General features: G+C 42.5%; 1 protein-coding gene and 1 long non-coding RNA gene across 3 annotated transcripts in view; one reads left to right on the plus strand and one right to left on the minus strand.

Annotated features, from left to right (window-relative positions):
- CCND2 (cyclin D2) overlaps nt 1–24,687 on the minus strand; it is a 55,867-nt gene that overhangs the window by 25,627 nt on the left and 5,553 nt on the right. For both annotated transcript variants that reach the window (XM_073314806.2, XM_073314801.2), the window contains exons 3-4: nt 24,520–24,679; nt 9,681–9,829 (exon numbers count right to left, since the gene is read on the minus strand). In XM_073314806.2, the coding sequence (XP_073170907.1) occupies nt 9,681–9,829; nt 24,520–24,679 (309 nt within the window). The remainder of the gene's footprint in view (nt 1–9,680; nt 9,830–24,519; nt 24,680–24,687) is intronic.
- LOC140899383 (uncharacterized) lies at nt 1,968–7,934 on the plus strand. The gene is made up of 3 exons (XR_012155302.2): nt 1,968–2,104; nt 6,362–6,427; nt 6,525–7,934. It is a non-coding gene; the product is annotated as an uncharacterized LOC140899383 (long non-coding RNA).

Consider the following 24,687-nt stretch of genomic DNA (forward strand, 5'->3'; position numbering starts at 1 on the left):
AGGAGATGCTCACCTTATAATGTTTAGCTCACATTCAATTCCCCCCCTCACTACCAGAGGGGGAGCAAAAAGGATTTGTACTGGGGTGTTCCATCTCTCAGGAAAGTGCTCTAACCACTGAACTATGGGATATTCTGATGTGAGGCTCCCTCAATCTCTTCTGTTGAAGCTTTTCAATTGGACATAAATAAAGAGTTATTAAAACAGGGGGACTGGATCCACGGTCTCTCACGAGGGTGCCCTAACCACTGGACCACAGAGTCATTCTCTCATGCGCTCTCTCTCTCTCGCCTAATGGCTATTTAATATTTATCCACTGTGGAAAAATCATTGGGCAAGAAAGGGAGAATGATTCTGAAATCTAGTGGTTAGTGCACCCAACTGGGAGGTGAGAGACCCTGGGTCCAGTCGCCCTCCTCCCACCACTCTTATGTTACTTAGCCACAATAGAACAGCTTCAACAGGAGAGACTGAAAAAAACTCCATACCAGAGTATCCCATAGCTCAGTGGTCGGAGCACTCGCCTGAGAAATGGCAGACTTCTGTTCAAATACTTTCTCCTGCTCTAGCAGAGAGAGGAGAATTGAACCTGGGTCTCCCACATCCCAGTGGAGTGCTCTAACTGTCGGGCTAAAAGTTGTAAGATGGGCACTACCTTCTCTAGCAGCCATTTTGTGTGGAGCAAGGCAGTCACCTAACTCATTCCAACAAGAAACACAGTTTACGTGCTTAAGCCACCTGACTCCAGGACAGGGGGTGCCATTCTAGTATTGCTAAGCAGAGCTAGGCACCTCCATGCAGCCCAGACTTAGGCCCTATATCCAAGGGGGTGGGCTTGACAACCCCCCCTCTTTTGGTTGGCGTCTCCCGTTGGCTAGTTTAGGTGACTCCCCACGTAGCATACTAGCTTTTGTAGATCTCTCCCCATTCATTGTACTAGACGCTGAGGTGCTTAACGCGGTTTTGTGGATCACAGTGTTTTTCCTGTGATCTTCTAGACTCTCTGATGTTCAGCATTGCAACACCTAAGTCCCTTCATAGATCCCACCCTAAGCAACTTGCCCAACATCACATAGAAAGTTTGTGGCAGAATACAGAAATGAACTCAGGAATCCCAAGTATAGCACCCTAACCATTGGGCCATCCTTTCTCACAGTTCATAACTGTTCACAATAAGGTTTCTTGCCCCTTCCTCTGATGCATCTGGTACTGCTGGAGACGGGAAGCTGCAGTAGGTGGAATGTTGGTCTGGTCCAGTATGAAAATTCCTATCTTTTCACAGGTTTCAGAGTAGCAGCCGTGTTAGTCTGTATTCGCAAAAAGAAAAGGAGTACTAGTAGCACCTTAGAGACTAACCATTCCTTTTCTTTTATCTTTTCACAGGGTTGCCAGGTGTCTGGTTTTTGACTAGAAAGTCTGGTTTGAAGGGGACCTGTACAGTCTCTGGTCAGAAGTACTGACCAGACACCAAAAGTCCAGTTACCACAATTTTCCAAGGCCGTAACTAAGGCAGGGAGAGAGGGGCAGCAAAGAGCTACTGCGGGAGAGGGGTGCAAAAATGGGGTGGCGCAGGATCGGGCCCAGCAGTGTCAGTCCAGCCCAGTAAGATCGGGCCTGATGGGATCAGCTGGAGCCCGGGGCAGAGCAATACCTGCCAGGCAGGAGCAGGGAATGCAGGGACGGGCCGGCCTGCCCCTAGGCTGGCGGCACATTTGGTTCCACTTTGCCCTCACCTCCGAGTGGGGCTGGCTCGGCAGCTGCCTTGGGCCTGGAGGAACTGCTGCCAGGGTAAGAGAGCAGGGCCTGGCCCCTTGCCAACAGCTGGGTGGGGGAAGGATCCCTGAGGGGAGCTGAGTGGCCCAAGCAATTCTGACCATAATTGTAGTGCAGGGCTCACCGGACGGGGCGGGGAGGGCAGGGCACGGCCCTCCCACTTATTACCTGCCTTAAGGGCGAGCGGCTGAGGGGGAGGGGGAAAGCACCAGGTCACCAACCCGCACCAGCCCCTGCTCAGCTGGGGCCACCTTCTACCTGCATCTCCTGGGCAGTCAGGCAGGCTCCACATCAGGCTTGCAGCTCCCAGCCCCGGCCCAGCGGGTGGCAGGTGAGTAGTCCCCTTACGGGCAGAGGGAGCCCAGCTCGGGGACGGAGAGGGTGGGGAAGAGGATTGAGTGACGGGAGAGAGGGGAGAGCAGCAAGCGACGGGGGAGAAGGGAGAGAGAGGAGTGAGTGGGGGTCGGGTCTTGGGGGGATGAGGCAGAGCAGGGGGTGGAGCTTCAGGGGAAGAGGAGGAACAGAGGATGAGGAGAAGTTCAATACTCCTGCTGTAGTGTCTGGTTTTGAGACGTTGGAAAGTTGGCAATGCTATCTTTTCAAGTTGTTTATTCTTCCATTGCAGTGATCAATTGAGGGATGGAGAGAGCACTCCATGAACATCATGTGGATAGAGGTGGGGGGTTTTAAACTTTTCCCCAACCAGTTACCACTTTCACAAATAACAGAAGAAACATTCCTACTCTGTTGAAGAAAATGATATCACAGTAGAGGCCCACAACCTTATAGTATCACATACAGCTGTGTGAAACCACTCTGTACTAGCTACTATCTTCTATTTGGAAAAAGCACTTAAAATGTACCACACAAAGGTAATTTCACTACCCATAAAACTGTCAGGCTTCTCCACTTCTCATTAGTATAAGGTCCTGATATTTATTTTGGTAGCCAGAAGGAGCAATAAAGCCTAGCTCCCACATAGCTCAATTATTCCCTCATAGAGTGTGAAGGTCACAGTTCCTTCACACTGCATTTTATTTTTTGCCAAATGTTGTATAGCCACTATTTAGCAAATAATCTTTATCAAATGGTACTGGCATAGTATACCACCACTATGTAATGTAACAGCTATTGGGCCAGGTTCTGATCTCACTTATGCCAGTGCAAATCCAGAGTAACTCTCATGAAGTCCATGGAGTTACTCCAGATTTACACCAGACCAGTACACTAGTACCTTGCTCTCTGTTTTAGAAAGAAACACTCACATAGTGAGAGTTTATTTATTGAAGTGAAAGGAGTCTAAACTAAATTCTCTTCATTAATAACATATTTTGGCCTAATTCATAATGAAACATCTATTAAAAATATTAGAGCACTACATACCAAATTTTCCTCTCAGTTATGTTATAGTAAAGACCACTGATTTTGGCATTTGAGTTTATGCAGCTCTGGTACAGTTATTTCCTTGTAAACAGGAAGCATCCTCATATACTTCAGCAGAAGCCTAAGAGAGTTCATTATAGTTAAGGCTACACCAGCCTTTCATTATAACCTTCTATTTTCACATACTCCTAACTCTGGAGCTGAAATTTTTCATGTTTTATCTCAGATGGTGCTTTTTTTTTTTCAAGCTAAAGCAAAATCCCTTTGGCAATTTCTGAGTTATGCAAGGGTTAAAAAATATGCTTTTTTTCCTGTTAAGAAAATAGTAAGATGCTACTTTGCATAACTCAAAAATGGCTGCAGTTTAAAATCTGAAATGTTCAGGGTAGCTAGTCCTCACTGAGAATTAGACAGTCAGTTCTACTAACCATTACATCTATGACGCTAACTGCAGCAGGAAGAGACCCATGCTAACCTTTTCAGAGGGTAACATAACCCAGCAGCTCACTGCCCAGGGGCCATGAATGGGATTAGTGCTAAGTCTGCTGCATGCTCCCTCCATCCCCTCCCTTCAGGTACTCTGCAGGGTTCTGAAGGTTGTTGCTTGTGTTGGCAGGGGGAGAAGTTTTTCATTTGCAGAGCCTGTAACCTCTGCAGGATATTAATTATTATTATTATTATTATCTATTTAAATTATCATAGTGCTTAGGAGCCATAGTCATGGCTGGGACCCCATTGTGCTAAGTGCTATACAAACATAGAACGGAAAGACCATCTCTGCCCCAAAGAACTTGCAATATAAGAAGGATCTTTTACCATATGATGATGATGATCCGGGAGCCTAAAAGTCCTCCGTTCTTCCCTCCTCCCCGCCCCTTTTGAAAAACAGGGCAGTTCACATAGAAAAGCTGAAGTTATTGTAACATTACAGTTACAGGTTTAAGTGATCACAAATCAGGAACTGAGAGCAAACTATGGTTGTATGGACAACTTTAACTCTGCCCCACTGCAGGACATTACAGTAGTCTTTACCCTTTACTAATGCAGCTTGATACTAACCCTTAAACAATGCAAAGATAGTACATTTTTTCTACAATAACAGATATGCATTATAGGCTGTGGTGGTAGAATCACCTACTAAAGTTGCTTAACGCTTCCCATTACAAAACTCTGTTTTCAGTTGCTTATAACTTTGCCAGACATTAATCGTTTGGGCTTAAATTGACATACTGGGTGTATGGAAAATTTCAGCCAAAACAGTTCAGCCACTTCTGAGAATGACGGTAGGGAAAAATACACTGTTTTGCTCATGTTCTAAAACTCTAGGGACCTTTTCTTTGAAAAGCTTTAGCAACCACATGCTTTGGAATAGGGACTGGCAATTTGGTAAGAGGATGGCCTCTCTGTCAGGAGTGTGCCCACCCAAATTAGGCCAATTTATAACTCTTTGTAAAAAAATCACCATTTGCACATGCTCAGTAGAGACTTCTTAGATTTTTAGCAGCTAAATTCCCCCAAAGAGTCCATCCACACTGAGCATGCTCCAGCCAGGGGCTGAACAGGACCTTACTTACAGCTGCAACTCTGGGCTGCTGCAACTGTGCCGGGTTCAGGTCCCATCATCTAAAGTGAAAGCAGTGAGCCTGTCTCTCCTATGCCCTTACTGAGGCCCCTGCTGGGTCCAGGCAGTGCACAGAAGGAAGTTGCCAGATTCAAATGCAGTGTGGGTGGGAGAAAGGGTACAGTGGGAAATGGAGCCAGGGAAGGTGTAGAGGCTGGGACTGGTAATTAAAGTCTGTATTTTAATGTATATGCATAAGGGACGCAAATTAAGGTTGCATAGGCAACCTTAATTTTGAGTGCTTGACTCTGAAACCTTAATAATATTTTTTTATTTTTAACTCTCTCTTCCCCACCCATGGATTCTCATTCCACTCCCATTCTCCTCACCTGCCCAGGTCCAGTCTCCGCTCTTGAGAGGTTGTCGTCCCAGTCCCAGTCTCACTCCTCCAGATTCTCAGTCCCAGTCTGTCCCCCACCCCCAGTCTCCCATCCCAACCATTCCCAGTTCCTCCCACCAATCTCCCAGCTCCTTGTTCCCAGTCTCCTTGCTCACCAGTCCCTGTTTCTTGCTGGCTCCTCATCCTCTCTCCCTCACTCTGACCTCCAGTTACCTCCCTCTTGTCCAATCTTGTTGTCCACCCCCAGCATCTTGCCCCAGTCTCCCCCTGTTCCCAGTCCCAATTTCCCACCTGGCTCCTAGTCCTAGTCTCCTTGCCCAGCCATCCTCAGTTTTCTCCTACCCCAACTCCCAGTTCCCAGTTTCTCTCACCTCCACTGCTAGCCTTCAGTCCCAATCTCCCCGCCAGGCTCCTTGTCCCAATAAACTCCTCTACCCTCCGCAAATCTGGTTATTGTCCTCTCTGCGTTTGAATCAGGCAGCTTCTTCAGCAACGCTGCCTGGGCCCAGAATGGGGGTGGGGGTAGTCAATAAGAGCACAGGAGAGACAGCTCCCTGCTGTCAGTTCAGGTGCCAGGACTTGGACCCATCCTGCCCTGCAGCAGTCCAGAGCATGGAAAATTACAGCCTAAATAGTTAAAGTTTGGCAATTTTACAAGCAACTAAAAATAGGGTCTTATAACAGGAAATGTCAGGCAACTTTAATAATAGGTGGCACTACTGTAGGGAACCACATGCATTAAAACATACATTGACAATGTCAACTGAAAAAGATGCATAGAACCTCCCTAAGCCACCAGAGTAAGCCAAACCTTCCCCTCCCTCTCAGGCTTGGTCTTGGGTATACCCTGCAACATGCCCTGAAAATCAATTAATTTGGGCTCTGTGCGAATAAGGGGAAAGGAAACTCCACAGAAAAGGACACTTCACTGTGCCCTTTCTCCAGCCAGCAAAAAGGCACATGGGGAGATTCAGCCTCTAAGGCAGCCAGAATCCCAAGGCAAGCAGGGATTTCTAGGTGAAATGCCAATACTTTGAATTACATCTGGAAATAAATAAAAATGATACAACAATGTAGCCTGCACTAGTGGGGTTTCTGATTGTTTTTCAAGGGTAGAGTGAACCGCAATAACCAGTCTGGAGGTGACTAGGAATAGATTACTGTAGCAAGGGCTACATCAGAAAGGAATGGTCACTATCTCTTTGCTTGCAACAGTGAAAAACATGCTCTTTCCTCATATCTAGGAATCCAGGAGCAGCTAAAGGTTCTGCAGCACCCCTACAACTGCAAACCTTGTTAACCCCTATAGGGTGAGTACTGCCCCTCCATCCAGGGAATAGATATCCCCTCTATACAATCCTACAAACATTTCTCCCATTCTACTAGTGTCATTTCTGTCCTATCCAGAATGAGCTTTAGCCAACTAGCAATCTTCCAAGCCACAATCTTGGCTAGACGCTAGGTCTGCAATGTCTGGGACAGATGAAAAGGAGACACAGAGCTGAATATTGTCAGCATACTGATTCCACTGCAACCCAAACCTCCCATCCATGCTAAACAAGAGGAATGATGGAAAAGATCTCCATGGCATCCTGCGCAAGAGAAACCTTACAGCAGATGAGCAACTGCCCAACACAGGACTCATTGAGAAAGAAGAACAGAGCCACTCAAAAACAAACCCATCTAACGTTACCAGGGCCCGCAGACACATCAGCAATATATCCGGGGCTCTTTCCCTCCTTTGACGAACACTCATTACTATGGAAACAATATCCAGAGCCTAGATGGAGTTCAGTGATAACTGAAAATGTAGTCCTGTGACAGCCTAGGCAGCAGCCTGACGCCTCTCTTCCACTAAGTGTCACCAGGGAAAAAGCTCTGAACACTGATGAAGACTCCAGTTCTAAGATATAGGGCTTGGTGGCTGCACTTGTTTCTGTTCCCAGAGAAAATACTTCAAAAATACGATGGGGGAATTTTTAAAGGCACAAAGAACAGTGAAGTGCTCAAACTTCCACTGAATGTCAATGGGAGCCAGTGCCTTCCTTAGAAAAGTTCCCCCTAACCTTTTAAAACGATTCCTTCTCCATGGAAAGGATAAGCAAAGACATGACAGGAAATGTAAACAGACAGGACCTAATCCCAATCCTAAAAAATGCTCACTGCATACAACTACAAATAAAGTTGGGAGAAGTAGAAAAGTATTACTGTAATCCTTTTAAAGAGCACAGGAACTGCAATAGCGAATCAGATCCATGGTCCAATATCCTGTCTCTAACATTACCAGATGCTTCGAGGGAAGCTACAAAAAGCCCCACAGTAGGTAGATATGGGATAATGTATCCCCCATGAAGGCCTCATCCTAATCCCTATTAGTTACAGTTTGTGGTAACATGACGTTTTATTTCCCTTCTGATACTATTTTTTTCTAGCACTATTACCAGGGGAGTACACACTTTGCAGCTTATGTAAGACAAACTCTCTGCATATACCAGGGGTTCCTTTTGTTTCTTCATCGCCCCCACAAACTCCCTGTGTGCCACCCTCCCATCCCCCTCTATCTCAGGGACCACCACCCACACCCCATCCCTCCAAAAGCTCTGTGTGCCCCTTCATCCCCCCGTATGCCAAGGGCACTGTGTGCCTCCCACTACCCCTCCACCAAATGATAAGGGTTGTGTGTGTCCCCCATTGCTAAAGGAGCACTATATGATAATTAATTTCCACTTTTACCGGCCCATGCAGCCTAAATAACATACGTGATTTCTCTTACTGCATTATCCTGCTGCATACTGCTATATATCACTCACACAGTCTCTTGCCCTACATGTGTCTATAATAAAGATGTACAAAAAGCAACAAATACTTTGTGTAAAAAAGTATTTCATTTTGTTACTTGACCCAGTAACTGAGTGTGTGAAATTTCCACAACCACAACCACTTTCACCTAAAAAGCATGTGACATTCAAAATGTTGCCTCTTTTCTGTGCAAAGTGGTTTCCAACTAAAAGAAATTCAAAATGTCACATTAAAAACAATGAGACACGGGGGGAAAAGTAAAAAATTCTGCCAATTTTTTTTGCAAAACTGGACCATTCTTGGAAATCAGAAATGAAATGCAAAGACTTCAATTTGCTGGTGAAAAAACAGCAGGGCTTAAACAACAATGCATCCAAAAATATAATAAATGCACATAATTATTTTGCACATCTTTTGCAAGATAAAAGAAATACAACAATTTATAGTTAATACATGTTAGGATGGCATGCTCTAAACAGATGGGCTTATGGTAGAAGAGCGTCATCTTGTCAGAAGCCAGCACGCATTTTCTTGTAGTTTGAGTGCTCGTGAAACATGCTCAATTAACAATCCTAGAAGTGAAAGTCCCATGTTTATCCACAGACTGGGTACACCTTGGACAGCAGCAATGAAGCTCCCCCCAGCATAGCTCAGCCAAGAACTTGTGGGACCCACCTCTATGCCCAGGGTAGGTCATTCTCAGTGATCTTTTCACAGTCCTTGAACTCTCTGCTGAGACTGCCAATAAGAGTGTGGGGTTCTGGTTTGGGTGATGTACTCACTAGAAACTGACTTGAGACCACCAAAATCATTTCACATAGACCATCGAACAACTGCCAGATTCCCCTCTGTTATTTCTGAGATTTTCTCATAACCTAAGAAGCATCCTCAATGAATTTATAGTAAATGGAATAAAAAGAGAACTGACTTCTTTATCTGGATATACTGTACACAGTGCATGAAGACTTTAAATCAAGGACCTTTAAAATAGGTGCATCAATGAAAGATGAAAATAACAGATGCACCATCCATGGACAGCAAACACAGACCCACATTTGACCAGTCTTGCATTGGTCCCTGGTATCAGAGATGGAAAACTTCATTCCTGGGGGATCTCAGGGAAACCCAATGCCTTCTGTCTGCTCACATCATCACCCCTCATAAGGATGTAGGGTGCACTCTCCTCTGTGACAGGCCTGCTTTGCTGGCCACTGTTGATGGGAGTCAGGTCCAAGGCCTTCTCCCTACTCCCTCTGGGGTAACTAGTGTTCCAAGAGACACCAGCAGGGACTGCCAGATGCCCCCTTGTTGCACCCACTTCCTCTCTCCAACAAACACACCCCTTGTGCTTTCACAGAAAAGCCAGGTAGAGTGTGACTTAGGATATGTGTACATTGCAGTTAGACACCTGCAGCTGGCCCATGCCAAATGGGATCGGGCTAAGGGACCATTTAATTGCAACGTAGATGTTCGAGCTTGGTCTGCAGCCCAAGGTCTGGGACCCTAACCCCTAACATCACAATTAAACAGCCTCTTAGCTCAAGTCAGCTGGCATGGGCCAGATGAGGGTTTTTAACTGCAGTGTACATATACCCTGAGAGTTTTGGGCTGATTCCTAAGCTTTGTAACGGTGTCTATGAGCTCAGTTCTGCAAGTCCTCTGCCCGTGGAACTCCCATGGGCTAGCAGGATCAAGCAAATTATGTTGATCATATTTTCCACAGCCTTCTCAGCAAAGAAACAACAATGCTTTCAGGACACTTACCACATCTGTGTTTGTGATCTTGGCCAGGAGTTCCGTTAGGCTGTCACCGGACAGTGAACTTTCCCCATCATCAAGCTGAAGGCCACAGATGGCTGCTCCCACGCTTCCAGTTGCTATCATTGATGGTGGATACATGGCGAAGTTAAAATCTGCAGAAACGGACCCAAGAATTATTCCAAGCACAGACCAGCAAAGCTGTAAGACACAGAGACTACCAGCCAGAAATACTGAAGTCCTTTCTGCTCTGACTGAGCAAGAGAAGCTAGATGCAGATAGATGAGGCTTAAAGGTGACCTGCAAAAGAAAAAGAAATTGTGTTTGTGCCCTTTTTCCCTTCCTTGTGATTAGGCTTGGCAGAATTCAATTTTTATTTTTTTATAATTTCAACAGTATTTTAAACACTTCTATTTTTATCTAGTTAAATTTTCAGTTGTGCATAATTATGGGTTTTATTCATTTTTCCCCAATTTCTAGTTATTTAAATTTTCAGTTGCAGGAAATTACTTGGGTGAGGAGGTCAGACAATTATTTAATAACAGCAGACATTCAGATTCAAAAAGTTCAAGCTTTATAACCATTAAAACACAAATTGTTAACATCACAGGTCAAATATACAAAATAAATATCCTTAAATCAAAGTTCGCAAGCAGCATTTTTCTTACTATACATATTTGTAAATTTTGATTATTATCAATGGAAATATTTTTCGGGGGGTGAAATCGACATTTGCCAACATTTACCAATAAAAATCTATCTTCCAAACCCACTTATGATGGAAAAAGAAGGCCTAGATGGTTCTTCTTTCCCCCCTTTTTAAAAAAGAGGGAATGAGAGATTTCTGCTTGTTTTTTACATTAACAATTCAGGTCTCATCTACCCTGGATTTCTATGTATAACTGCAGAACTAGTTGGAATATGAAATCAAAAGGAATTGAAACCTAAGCAGTTGAGACAGAAGAGGTTTTCAGTGATGACTATTTGTGCTTGTTTTTACTAACACATAGGGCTGTCAAACGATTAAAAATATTAATTGCGATTAATCGCACTGCTGAACAATAATAAAATACAATTTATTTAAATATTTGTGGATGTTTTCTACATTTTCAAATGTATTGATTTCAATTACAACACAAAATACAAAGTGTACAGTGCTCACTTTGTATTTATTTTTTATTACAAATATCTGCACTGTAAAAAACAAAAGAAATAGTATTTTTCAATTCACCTAACACAAGCACTGTCGTGCAATCTCTTTATCATGAAAGTTGAACTTAATTTTGTAAAATTATGTACAAAAAACAACTGCATTCAAAAATAAAACAAAGTAAAACTTTAGAGCCTACAAGTCGAATCAGTCCTACTTCTTGTTCAGCCCCTCGCTCAGACAAACAAGTTTGTTTACATTTGCAGAAGATAATGCTGCCTGCTTCTTGCTTACAATGTCACCGGAAAGTGAGAACAGGCATTTGCATGGCACTGTTGTAGCTGGCGTCGCAAGATATTTACGTGCCAGATGCGCTAAAGATTCATATGTTCCTTCATGCTTCAACCACCATTCCAGAGGACATGCTTCCATGCTGATGAGGGGTTCTGCTCAATAACAATCCAAAGCAGTGAGGACCAATGCATGTTCTTTTTCATCATCTGAGTCAGATGCCACCAGCAGAAGGTTGATTTTCTTTTTGGTGGTTTGGTTTCTGTAGTTTCCGCATCAGAGTGTTGTTCTTTTAAGACCTCTGAAAGCATGCTCCACACTTGATCCCTCTCAGATTTTGGAAGGCACTTCAGATTCTTAAACCTTGGGTCGAGTGCTATAGCTACCTTTAGAAATTTCACATTAGTATTTTCTTTGTGTTTTGTCAAATTTGCAGTGAAAGTGTACTTAAAAAGAACAACATGTGCTGGGTCATCATCTGAGACTGCTATAACATGAAATATATGGCAGAATGCGAGTAAAACAGCAGGAGACATACAGTTCTCCCCCAAGGAGTTCAGTCACAAATTTAATTAACACAGTATTTTTTTAACAAGCGTCATCAGTATGGAAGCATGTCCTCTGGAATGATGATTGAAGCATGAAGAGGCATATGAATCTTTACTGCATCTGGCAGGTAAATATCTTGCGACACCAGCTACAACAGTGCCATGCGAATGCTTGTTCTCACTTTCAGGTGACATTGCAATTAAGAAGTAGGCAGCATTATCTCCCATAAATGTAAACAAACTTGTTTCTCTTAGCAATTGGCTGAAGAAGAAGTAGGACTCAGTGGACTTGTAGGCTCTAAAGTTTTACATTGTTTTGTTTTTAAGTGCAGTTATGTAACAAAAAAACTAGATTTGTAAGTTGCACTTTCACAATAAAGAGATTGCATTGCAGTACTTGTATGAGGTGAATTGAAAAATACTATTTCTTTTGTTTATCATTTTTATGGTGTAAATATTTGTAATCAGAAGTAATATAAAGTGAGCACTGATCACTTTGTATTCTGTGTTGTAATTGAAATCGATATATTTGAAAATGTAGAAAAACATCCAAAATATTTAATACATTTCAATTGGTATTCTATTATTTAACAGTGCGATTAATCACGATTAATTTTTTGAGTTAATCGCGTGAGTTAACTGTGATTAATCGACAGCCCTACTAAAACATATTTAACTCAAATATGTGGTAAACTATTTGGAGAAAAGAAGTCTTTGTTAAATTTAATCATATCTCTTACCCCCCTGCCCTTCAGTCTGCCACACCTTTACAATTAAGGAGTGAGAAAGCCCATAATGCATATTTCAGACCTCTAACGAGCCATCTAGCAAAATCAAGGAAGACCGGACTGACATTCCTGATACTTTTAATAAGGAAGCAGGAAAAATTTTTTTTTAAATCTTTTCTAGAATTCTTTATATGTCAGAAAGAAACAAAAGAACACAATCCCAATTTGCTTTGTCCTTTATAAGTTACCTTTCTAAGGCTTTTTCAGCACTGATATAGTGAATGGTATATCCAAATTGCCTTTACAAACTCCTGTTCCCAGTTTATCTTAATTGCAAACCACTGCTCAAACTGAAACTTGGTTTTCAAGACTTTAGTTCAACAGTAACTTAACAAAAAACATCTTTTTGCTGGTTTTTATTCATAGGGATTGGAGGAGAGTTTAAACAAGTGGGTGGGAGGAGAAAAAGTACTGCATGTTTACAATCAACTTTTATTTTATTATTTAGAATGAGTACTCTCAAAACCCAATTAGTACATAGTGTGAAACAGATCCTTGTCAATATATTCAGTTTATTTATAAAAATAGAGACTGGCCCTGCAAACTACCATGGTGGAGATCCGAGCCAAACCTTCAGCTTGTGTAAATGGGTGTTGCCCCATTGACTCAGTGAAGCTATGCTCATTTACACCAGCTGAGGATTCGGCCCTCTGGGTTTGATTCCCTGTATCAGTCCCTCACACACTGAGTTGGCTGTGACTGGAGTAGCTGTGGTGACACCATGCTCTTCTCAGGGAGGAATGCATCATTTGCTCACTAGCAATCCCTTGGGTCAATTAAAGAGGACAGGGTAAGAAGGGACTGGGAATCTGGTCAGAATACTCAGCCAGAAAGATGGTGTCTGTGACACAGCGGGGCCTCAGGAAGGAGGAAGAGAGGTGGTATGACATGGATTCCTCATAGGGCTCTATCTGGAACACAGAGGATCATTGGAGCAGGGGAAGTTGTCATCTGAAGGCCAGCCAGCCATTTCACACAAAATATGTTCTATAAAGCTCACCGCACTTTCCCTCTAGGAGCTCAGTGCACTTTACACTTTACAAACAGTAGAGAACTATGTCTCACAAAATTCCTGTGTGGCAAGTAACTATTGTTTTATCCCATTTTACAGATGGCAAAGCTGCGGCACTGAGAAATAAAATGATTCACCCACAGTTATGCAGTAAGTCAACTGGAGACCAGGAATAGCATCAGGATTCCTGCCTCCAAGTCTTCAGAGCTAGACACAATGATCTTAGGTGTACCAGCATATATCTGAAGTGACTCCACTGAAGCAAATTGAATGATACGAATGAAACTCAGATCAGAGTCTAGCACGCTACTTCCTTATAAGGACTGTAAATGCACGCATTCATAATGGATCAAACCCTGAACGCCTTCCTCAGGGCCGTAACATGCAACTGAACTTCAAGCAGAGCTCCCTATTGTCTTCCACAGGGAGTTCTCCTTAAAAACGGATGGCACAAATGAAGGAACACAAGACTTGCCCACTGATGCTATAGCAGCGCTGTACTATGGGCAGATATGGTATCTTCTAAGAAGAAGTATGTGAAAGAAGGGCTACAGGGCCCCAAAATCCAATTTAAAAACAGAAATGGCTCAAAAAAATCAGGAAAATCGGTGTTTTAAAAATGTGTAAAGATTTATGTGCATGAGTGACTGTCCAGGCCCCACTCCCAGTCTAGGGAGCACATAAATGTTTATAAGATTTAAAAAGTGTTTAAAACCATATTTACACGATAGAATTAGTGCCCAAAGTCTGCTCTCATTTACACGGGTGTAAATCCACAGTACATCCATTGACTTCAATGGATTTATAAAGGTGAAGGCAGACTTTGGCTCAATGGGCCTGATTCTCCTTTCATATGTACTGGTTTTACACTGATCTAGTTCCCTGGGGCTGGCTGATGTAGGCCCACTGACTGAAGTGGGTTTAATCTGGATTTACACTGGTGTAACACAGAAGTCAATGGATCTGATTTACAGCAGCTGAGGATCTAGTCCATTGAGTACACTGGAGATGCTCCTGATTTATCCCAGTGTAAATGAGAGAAGAATCAGGCCCAATCAGGCTCTTAACAAGGATATTAAAATACGATAAAGAACATGGGACAAATTCTGATATTAAGCAGATCAGTGCAAATCCAGTGTAACTCCACTGAAGTCAGTGGGGTTAGCCTAGATTTACATTAGTGTAACTTGGGATAAGAATCTGGCCCTAACTTTTAAATTACCAAATTATGTCATTACTACTTATACAAATAACAGGCGGTTTATGTCTGTAATATAGTGTATCCCTGCCTTCCTCCTTTTTGAGGAAGTGACGGTGCTATAAACAAAGAAATTAAATCCTCTCCCTGAAAATCAAGTCAAATACCATTCGACATCTGACTTGTACACAGAGACGCAGAGATTCAGAGTTCAGAATGAAACTCTGTCCTTCTCTCACCCTCCCTGCAGTGTCAACAGTAGGTATTGCAGGAGCCCTCAAACCTTGGGATATCATACATACTGTGCCCTATGTTTCGGCACAATGAGCTAAGTGAAGGGTGGAATCCCAGTCTTCACTCTGAATTTCCTTGCCTCCTAGGGGTTTACATCGGGCCCGTCACGTTATCTGAATGTAGTTTTTCTCATCGTTTATTTTATATCTATGAGTTATGTACTCCCAGAAACTCTCCTCCTAGGAAGCCGAATAAAGAGCCACAGTGCCCCTGCCAACTAGCACTGCTGTAGGTCTGCTTCCACGTGTGGTCGGTCACATGAGAACATTTCTATGCCCAATAACCTTGTTAGTTCCCTTAATGTCATTCATAATGCAAATGAGACAGCTCGCGAATGGCCAGAGGCCCAGAGTGACTAAAGCTCAGCATCCAGAAAGTCTTACATTGCTTCTAGCTCTACACTAACTTCCCTCCATGACAAGCACCATAAACTTGGCTATCAAAGCTACACATGCCCAGTCTTTGTTGTACAACAGGCAGCGATTTGTATCACTGGCTTCTATTTTTAGCATATTAATTAACTACTGCAACTGGTAAGGCAAGTGTCTCCAGCTGAAGAGTGTGGCGCCATTGTCTGAAGTCATCACCTCATCTCGCGCTATTGAAAATCATGGCAGTGACCTTCCTGCTGATATGAATTTAACCTGACATGCCCACAAAGGAATGGGGGGCGGTGCACCGATTTTGTGCACATGGTTCTCCACATCACCCGGGACCCTATTAGCGTGGAAAGAGCTCATTCAAAGAAAAGAAGCCACATTGTGCTGGGCCACCTAGAGGGTTGAATAGAAAAGGCTGAGGAAAGGAGCAGACAGCAGAATAAAGGCTGTAATTAACATATTTCCATATTCAAGCAAAGCAATAACTACGTGAAATGTTTGTCAAGGTGCAACCAAAACATAAATATTAAGCACCATATCTGCAGGGACGCAGGACCCCCTCCAAGCCCCTCACATTCCAGCAAGAGATTTAAAACAAGCTTTTTGTACAATGTTATTTTCAACTTACACCCTCCCTCCTCCTCCTACAATTGACACTGAGCCAAATCCTGACAACATTTACTCAGTTTTTACCCAGGCAAAACCCCCATTGGGGTCAAGTCAATAGAACTGCCTTGGGGGGAAAAAAGTAAAATAAAAGGAGTAAGGACTTCAACATTTGGCCTGAAGAATACAGAGGAGTGTTTTAATTGCTTGGTCGAGATGATGACGATAGCCATATCGTGGGAATCCTATGAAAGCACTCCCTGTGTGATACCCACGTCAATGCTATGAGCCAAATTCTTCTGTCAGATGTAGGTGTGGCTCTCATGGAAGTAGTGGGAATCTAGCACATGCATCCAAGGGAAGAATTTGGCCCTAAATCTTCATAATGATTTATGCGATTGCAAAGCAAAGTATAAAAGAGGGTTAATGATGGCAAGGGCATTATTTTGAAGTGCGACAATATGTCTGAATAGCAAAAAAGTATAAAGAAAAGAAGCAGATTACGAGAAACCACAAATGGTTTCACTTTCTATTCCCACCCAGGGCAAAATCCACATGGAGTCATATTCTACCAATCATCAGTGTATATAGGAGCTTATTCCACAAGCCCTTTAAAAACTATGGGTCTGATCCTGCAAGATACTATTGACTTTTGTGGCAACTGTCAGAGGACAGCACCTTGTAGAATCCAGGATGCAGAGCTATTCTGCTGACTCAGCTGGCATCCAGGCCCCCTGGACCTCATTACCAACCTAGGAAAATGAAAGGTTGAAAGTCTCTCTCAATCAACAGGGACATAAGGGCTGAAACAGAGACATCCTGCAAGTCTGAACAATATCTGGTGTGTACGTGCACACTGTGTCAGGAGCAATGTGGGAAGCCTACCTATTTACAATTACCTTTTGTGAGTGTCCTGGTTTCAGCTTTATAATAAGGTAGATTTCATTTCTAGGATATAGTAAAGAATTTTTTCTCAGTGTTACAAATGAAGAGTCTGCAGTTCCTGTCTTGATGTAGGTAGAATTCCAACTGAAGTCACTGGAAGTTTTACCTACAACCAGGGTGGATAAAAATCAATGACTTTTAAATTTAAATCAGATTTTTTTAATTTAAATCGGATTTTTTTGAGAAAATACTTTTTGAGGAAAAAACCTATCTAAAGATATCTCATCACGGAATAGGGATCATAAATTATAATTCTACAGTATGAGACAATATATTCATGTAATGTTTAAGAAAAGTTTTGTAAATGAGTTCCAATAGTTAATTATATTTAGGGACCCAATCTTATGGGGTTCCAGGAACTTCTGTATAGATTATTTAGGTTAACCTTTCTATCTACCCAATGGGACTCAGCATCACAGATGCTTAGTTTTGCAGTTCTCAAACTGTGGATTTCTGTCTCCAGAGATAACATGCTTGTTAACAACAAAAATGTTTTTAAATAAATAATATAGAGAGTTGGGAAATAACAGACCTCAACCCTATTGTCCCTCTGAAAATTTGTATACACAGAGTCAATCCCTTACCACTCTCTAAAAGTGCAAAGTTTTAAAACGTTCAGTGAATAGAAGATTATTGGGGGCGGAATAGATCTGGACAAGGAGAAGACGTCTGGAGTTAAATTTGACAAGGGAGGGACAGGCGGTAGAAACAAAAGTGAAACTGTTTGAGCAGCATATTCCAGAAGTCTTGAGGTCTTTCTGAGTGTGGCCTTCATTGATTTGAGATCTACCATACATTTCTCTCACTAGAAGGGAAAACCTATAATGGCTGCAGGCCATAAAAGAGACCCAGTTTGGGAATATTTTAATGAAGTTCCTCTACCTGTGAAGTATATGTATTAAGGTTATCACAACCAACAAGAATGCACTTTTATGTAGAAATCCATGATTAAATCGAGTCTTCCTGACTAGTGATTTAAATCATGATTTAAATCAAATCCACCCTGCCTACAACAGGACTACAGAATCAGGTCAGCAATCTATCCAATTTGAAAATTATATTTACTCTCCAAAACATAAACGGGCTAAATGAATCCATCATGAAACTCCACCCAGCCAATGCTGTAACCCCAGAGACATACGTGGCCCAATATTTGAAAAAATAAGTTTGGAGGAAACGAGAGGAGGAGTCTAAACGGTATGTTTAATTGTTCCAGGTTCTGATCCAACTTCAGTTGGACAGTATGTGTATTGTTTTCTTTATTATGCATACATGTTGTGAATTCTACTGTGTTCGTCAGTAAGTTTCTTGCTCTTGTATTTTTAGTAGACATAGCATTTATATTTTCCACGTTAACTACTTTGTTTTTAAAAGGCAAAAACAGCCCATTTCTTAGCATTTTTTAGCAATTACGTACTAGAACCACGTACAACCAAACAAAAGGCTATTAAGCAAACATGACACCGATTTAAGTGCTTCATTCCTTTGTGTAGACAGGATGGACGGAGACCAAATTCTATTTGCCTTGAAGAGTCCCAGTGACTTCAGTCACTGATCACATAAATAAGACAAATTAGATATGACCCTATATTGGCTTTGATCAGAAATCCCCAAGGAAAGTCTGACGGAATATTCAAGCACCCTGAATACTAATGTTTGGAGTCAGTACCACTGCCTTTCATAGGAGATAAATGGGGAAAAGTATGTTTAACATGATCCAAGTAACGATGTATAATATGGCAGCTTAACAGAACATGCTGCTTAGCAGATCATGAGCTCTGTTTTGTGGATGGTTATTCTGCTTATTAATTATTATTATTATTCATATTATTTATTGTGTTTTGGTAGCAGTAAGGAACCCCGATCAATGATTGAGACCCACCTTCTGTTAGAATCTGTACAAATGAAAAATCTAGCGACCAGAGCCATAATTGGTGAAAGTCAGAGCAGCCCCACTGAAATCAATAGAATTATGCCAGTTTACGCCAGGGAGGGTCTGATACAAAGGGTTAGCAGCAGAAAGATCCAGTCCTCCACTTCCCCCCAGGCATCTTCCCAGTAACAAGTCCAGCAACTCAGGTTCGGAGCTGCAGGGAGTGGGTTTGCCCCTAAATGCCACACTATGCCTCTGTATTAATTGTATTGACCAAGATATGAAAGCATTATTGTATACTCTTAATCAATTGCAACACTGTTAGTGCTGGCTAGAGTTGGGGGGAGTGGGAAAGGATTCCATATGTGGTGATATTCTATCTGCTGCGTCTTATCTGATTCTTCAGATGTAGTTATACCATATTTGGAGCCTGATTCTGTGCCCCAATGAAGCTAATGGCAAAACATTAACAGCAGCAGGACTGTGCCTTTGTTTGTTTTGCTGTGAAGCCTGATATATTGCTATATGCCACCTTCCCCTGAATTATCAAAAACCCTTCTTTGTGTCCCAACAGTGCTGTATGGCTATGCCTCTTTCAGACCCCATTATACCAGAAATAATCATGTAACCATGGCCACTTCACCCTGTATGCTTTTTTCAAAAGATTAATATCTGCAGCAAAGCGTTTATTGTATCATTGTTTCTTCCACTGATTTTAGAAAATCCAGGCTGCTGCTGAGAGTTACTGCATAGCACCATGTATTCTCTTTTGAAGGGACAGCACCTTACAGAGTTCAGCACAATGGCCCTCAAAACAGGCAGAAAGAGGGAAGGCTGGGTGAAGACTGAACATAGCAGGGGTGCCCAGGGCATGTCCTGAGGCACAGATATGGCCCTCTCTCACAACAGAACAACCAAGCCACGTTCTCTTCACTGTGATCTGGGGCTCGTGACTCGGCGCTCAGCATGTCCAAAGCCTGGTCTGGCTACCTCCACTTTCATCCAAATATCTATTTACCTGGAGGCCTTGGAGTAAATGGGGCAGCACTACCTTAAAATACTGGCACTTCCTGTCTCTCATAGGCGAACATAACGTAAGGTGGGAGCCAGCAATCTGGACTCTGACAGACCTGAAAGAGGGGGGAACAAATGGAGATTTCAAGTCAACGAAATGCTGACTGTTCCTCTTTCCAGCCACAGTTTGGGATGTCCAGCACACAGCTCTGAAACGAATGCATCTTTTGGCTCCGCAAGGAGCCATTCCATGGCTTGGAGTGTGCTAGCTCCAAGCAGACAGGGTAATGCAAGTAGAAGAACAACTCCAAACTGAACTCGGGAGCCTGCAAAGGTGAAAGGATAAGCGATGATCTAGCTCCACTCTGTGGAGGGAGCATCTGGACACAGCAATCTGGCACCTATCAAAATGTACAGGACCACTGAAGAAGGGAAGTATAGATACGACAGGAAGTGATTAAGGGATGGAAAAGGATTTAAGCGGAGGCAGAGTGTCAGGGTAAGGGTGAACTCTGTGTTCAGGAGGTGGTGATAGGCAGATTTAAAGACAAGAAAGCCTTGGAAGGGAAACGAAAGTTTGGGGTCAAGGAGGACCTTGAGATTTTTGACCTCAATTTTCAGGCTAAGGTCTAGGTTACAGAGGGTGTGACCTGAGTCAGAGAGGAGGAACAAAGAGAGCTTTTTATGCTCAAGATGAGCTCCGGTTTTTCAAATAATTCAGTAGCAGGATGTTATAGGGCAGCCAGCAGCAAAGAGAGGGATGTGTTCTTATGTCTGTTGCACTCATGTAAATCTGGAATAACTCCACAGACTTCATGGAGACACTCTGGATTTACGTCATGCAACTGGTTTCAGAAACAGGCCCCAGAGTCAAGACAAACAAATAGATGGGAGACAAGGAGATGAAGGATTGAGTTAAGGGGAAATACAGAAATGGGTGTCATCTATAGTATGTCATCTAGGGTTACTATCTAACCCTAGGAGGAAAAAGTTAGATAGCAAAAGAGGGCAGAGTTCCTCTCCATAAGAACGGCTATACTGAGTCAGATCAACTGTCCATCTAGCCCAGTATCCTGTCTTCTGACAGTCGCCAATGCCAGACGCTTTAGGAGAATGCACAGAACAGGGCAATTAGCAAGTGATCTGTCCCCTGTCATCCAACTCCAGTATCTGGCAGTCAGAGGCTTAGGGACACCCTGAGCATGGGGTTGCATACCTGACCATCATGTCTAAGGCATTCTCCAATGAAAGCAACCCTAATCACCCATCACAATCCAACACTCCACCACTGTCCACCCAGCACTCCCATCCAAAACTAGCTGTGGTTGCTTGCTGTGACGCCAATCCCTTTGCTGACACAAAGGATTATGGGACTGCGAACAGGACAAGAGATCACAGCTGGTCACGGCTGGAGAAAATTTGAAAACCTTAAGAGCTAGGATTCAAATTAGAGGAAGAAAGTGCAGGAGACACCAGTTTCTTACATGAGACACTCAAGAGGAGAAAGTGATTGATAGTAAAGAAAGCTGCACTGGGGTCAAACAGGAAGTGAAAAGAGAGGAATCTATGATCCACGGTCAACGGCAAGGTCATTAACCACCCACAGAGGGTCAATCTTGGTAGTGGGAAAAGGTCAAAAGCCAGGCAAAAAGTGGCTAGGGAAGTTGTACTGTGAGAGATGGTCATAGGTTGGAGGAGGCCACCGTGCTCAGAAAGGGTAAATGGCGATATAAAAGAGTAGGTTTTACCTGAACTGAGAAAGATGTTTTGTGTGAGAAAGGGAAAAGAAATCAAGTGACGATGGAGTGGTTGATGATAGCTATGAAGTAAAGAGCAAGAAAAGGTGACAAGGACTAGAGTCGGAAGAAAGTCCAACAAGAAGGAACTTTTCTTCATACACAAGAACAATAACGCTTTTGAGGAGAGAAGCTGAGAAGGGGAACTATAACAAAAATGTGGCATTTATTGTAAAACAAATAATACAGCAATACCAGATTGCTAGTAAATCAAGGGGGAATGAGGCCCCCAATCTTGAAACTGTAGTGAGGTTATATACATGTTTTTGATTCCTGAAAAGCGAATGTAATCATTTCCTCACAACAAATTGTGGCGAACGGGATGGGAGGAAAAGAAGGTACTCCACTGTCCACAGCCAGTCCCATCAGTGTGCACAGTGATAATCCACGGACTCTGAAGAGATTATATACAATACACTGGGCTTTCCATATCTCCTGATGGACAAGGAGCTCTGATCAAGCCAAGGGAATTGAATTCATGAACAGGATCCATGCACAAAAGAACACAGAAAGGGTAGGAGGAGATACAAGATAGAGGAAGGTGCAAACTGGTCACTGGCTGAGTAAAGAATAGAGTGATATATATTGATAGTTGCTTGGGAGGGAATGGAGTCAACAGACAGAGAAGTCGTTAAGAGAGAATGGAGAGGTACCCAGGCTTTAGGACACTGGTGCACAAACTACGGTTGATGGCCCTCCAAGGATCTGCAGTATGAATAATTTTGAGAAGTAGGGAACTGGAGACTGAAGTCTGGTCATCTCTCTGTCACAAAGTGCCCTGATGAATGAAAAAGCTGGAGAACCACTGCTTTAGTGGATGAGTGCACCAAAGCAAAGGCAGGAACAGCTTGGTTTGAGAAGAACAAAACCCAAAGTGCCGAAGGATTGATCACTGATGGCAGAACCAAAGCTACAGCGAGGGTGTTGTAACTACTGGATGTGTGGGCAGGAGAGCCTGTGAAACACCAAGAGCTTCCAGGAGAGAAAAGAAGTCAGGGATGTTAGGATTAACCCCCTAATGCTGACACTAGAAGAGGTGAAGCCAGTATATACATAACAACCGATAAAAAATCCTGAAGGAAAGAGTTCATCAGGCCCAAACTGGCTGATAAATGACCAAGAGTGCTCCTGCAGTCCTTAAGCATTACTCCCATTGAATTCAATGGAGTCTTGCCCGAATAAAGGGTCTGAAGGTCAGAAAGGTGTTTAAAAAACAAAAAGGATGGGTAGTTATGAGTTGAGACTTACGTCTCGTGAACACTCAAAACTGAAGCTGACACAGCTACAGCGCTCAGGGGTGTAAAAAATGTTGACCGGACCCCCAGTTTAGATGTACCTATATCGATGGAAGAACGCTTCCATCAACCTAGCTACTGTCGCTTGGGGAGGTGGCGTTCCAACAGCAATGGAAAAACCCTTCTGCCAGCGTAGGCTGCATCCACACTACGGGGATATACCGGCATAAATGCTATATAGCGAGGCTGCTATAGTCCCCACAATGTAAACACAGCATAAAGAAAGTTGAAGTCTACATTTGACAATGTCAGCCATGGGTCTGTCACACATTGTGTGCGCGCACAGGTGTGTGTGTGTGTATTAGTCGTGTGTGTGTGTGTGTTAATCTCAATGGTTAAAAAGTTAATCAAATTTAAAGCATATACATTTATATAGTCCATAAAATTAGTATTTAAAGATTAAAATCTATACAAGTAGCAGAACTAGCCTACTGTGCAAAGGACGGTTATCAACTCTCAAATGCCATTAAATAATAGTAATTATTTATATTATGGTAGCACCTCAACTGCCCAGTATAGACTCCACTCTGCTACATGCTGCACAAGTTCATAGGCAGAAATAATCCCTGTTCCAAAAAGCCCCATACATTCCGTCTGTAACATGACTGACTGTCACTGAACTGTATGTAATTCTGCCTCCTCCTCAAAGAACTAATGACTAGACCTATTGTAAGCAACTGAATCTGAATCAACAACAGCATGATGCAGAATTTAATAGGGACGCTGTTAAGTAGTTTAAGGCTCAATGTCTAGGTTTCATTTTTGAAAGAAGGATTTTTACATAAATTAAAATGACTAGAAATACGTTGAAGATTTAAATAAATAAATGTAAAGACGAAATTAAATTTAATTATTTAAACATTTCCATGGTGTATGTTAAACCTAAACACAGGAGAAGCAGAAAATACGACTGTCCATAAACACAAAGTGAAAATGACTGCCTAGTTTCTTGGTTAACTTTGGAGTGAAGTAAAAAAAAGCGTTGTTTTTTTTTAAAAAGTGTCACAGACACAAAACAAATGTTGATGTTGTTTCCATTCCTTCTCCTTCCATAATCTAGTGGTATCACAAATAAGACATATGTTTACATATAATATTTCACCTTGGCAATGTCATTATAACATATATATTTGGCAATTTAAAACAAAAAATGCTCTCCCCAATTCATCTTTTTCCGTACAATACTAAAGAATGAAGTGCCTATAATAATACATGAAAACATTCAGAGAACAAGAGACTTCATAAAGAACCTGTTAACATTCCATCGCAGCTTCTGATATTATTGGATGTACCATATCTGTCCCCAGAAACCACCTATGACCAATTAAAAAGCAGAAAAATCAAAGGTTCTGATCCAGCATCTACTGAGCTCAATGGCAGTATTTCCATTGACTTCAATGAAAGCTGGCTACAATCAGGCCACAGTGATTTAACTCATTATTGCTGTTCTCCAGTGCAAGAATTCTGCATTAGCAAACATACGATCTCAAGGCCTGATCCTGCAGCCCTTATGTGAATAGTCCCATCGTCTTCAATGGGCCTTCCCATGTGAGCTAGGGATGTAGGACAGGGCCCTATGTATCACCACTGGCTGTAATCTATCTTTCTCAGACCACTAAAAGCAGGAAGCAGCGACTCAAAACACCTTGTCTTACCTGTGGCACAAAGGGCAATAAATGTTTGTGCATGCTTCCGGATCAAAAGCAACTTGTCTTTAGGTAGAGGCAGTTTTCTTAGAATGTGTTCAATGAAATCATGTGGAGTCACTGCTGCAAGATTCCACTTCAACTTTCCCAGCACCACCAGCTCCCACTCCTGAAGGA

The sequence above is a fragment of the Lepidochelys kempii genome, chromosome 1 (genome assembly GCF_965140285.1).
Source record: "Lepidochelys kempii isolate rLepKem1 chromosome 1, rLepKem1.hap1, whole genome shotgun sequence".
NCBI lineage: Eukaryota > Metazoa > Chordata > Testudines > Cheloniidae > Lepidochelys > Lepidochelys kempii.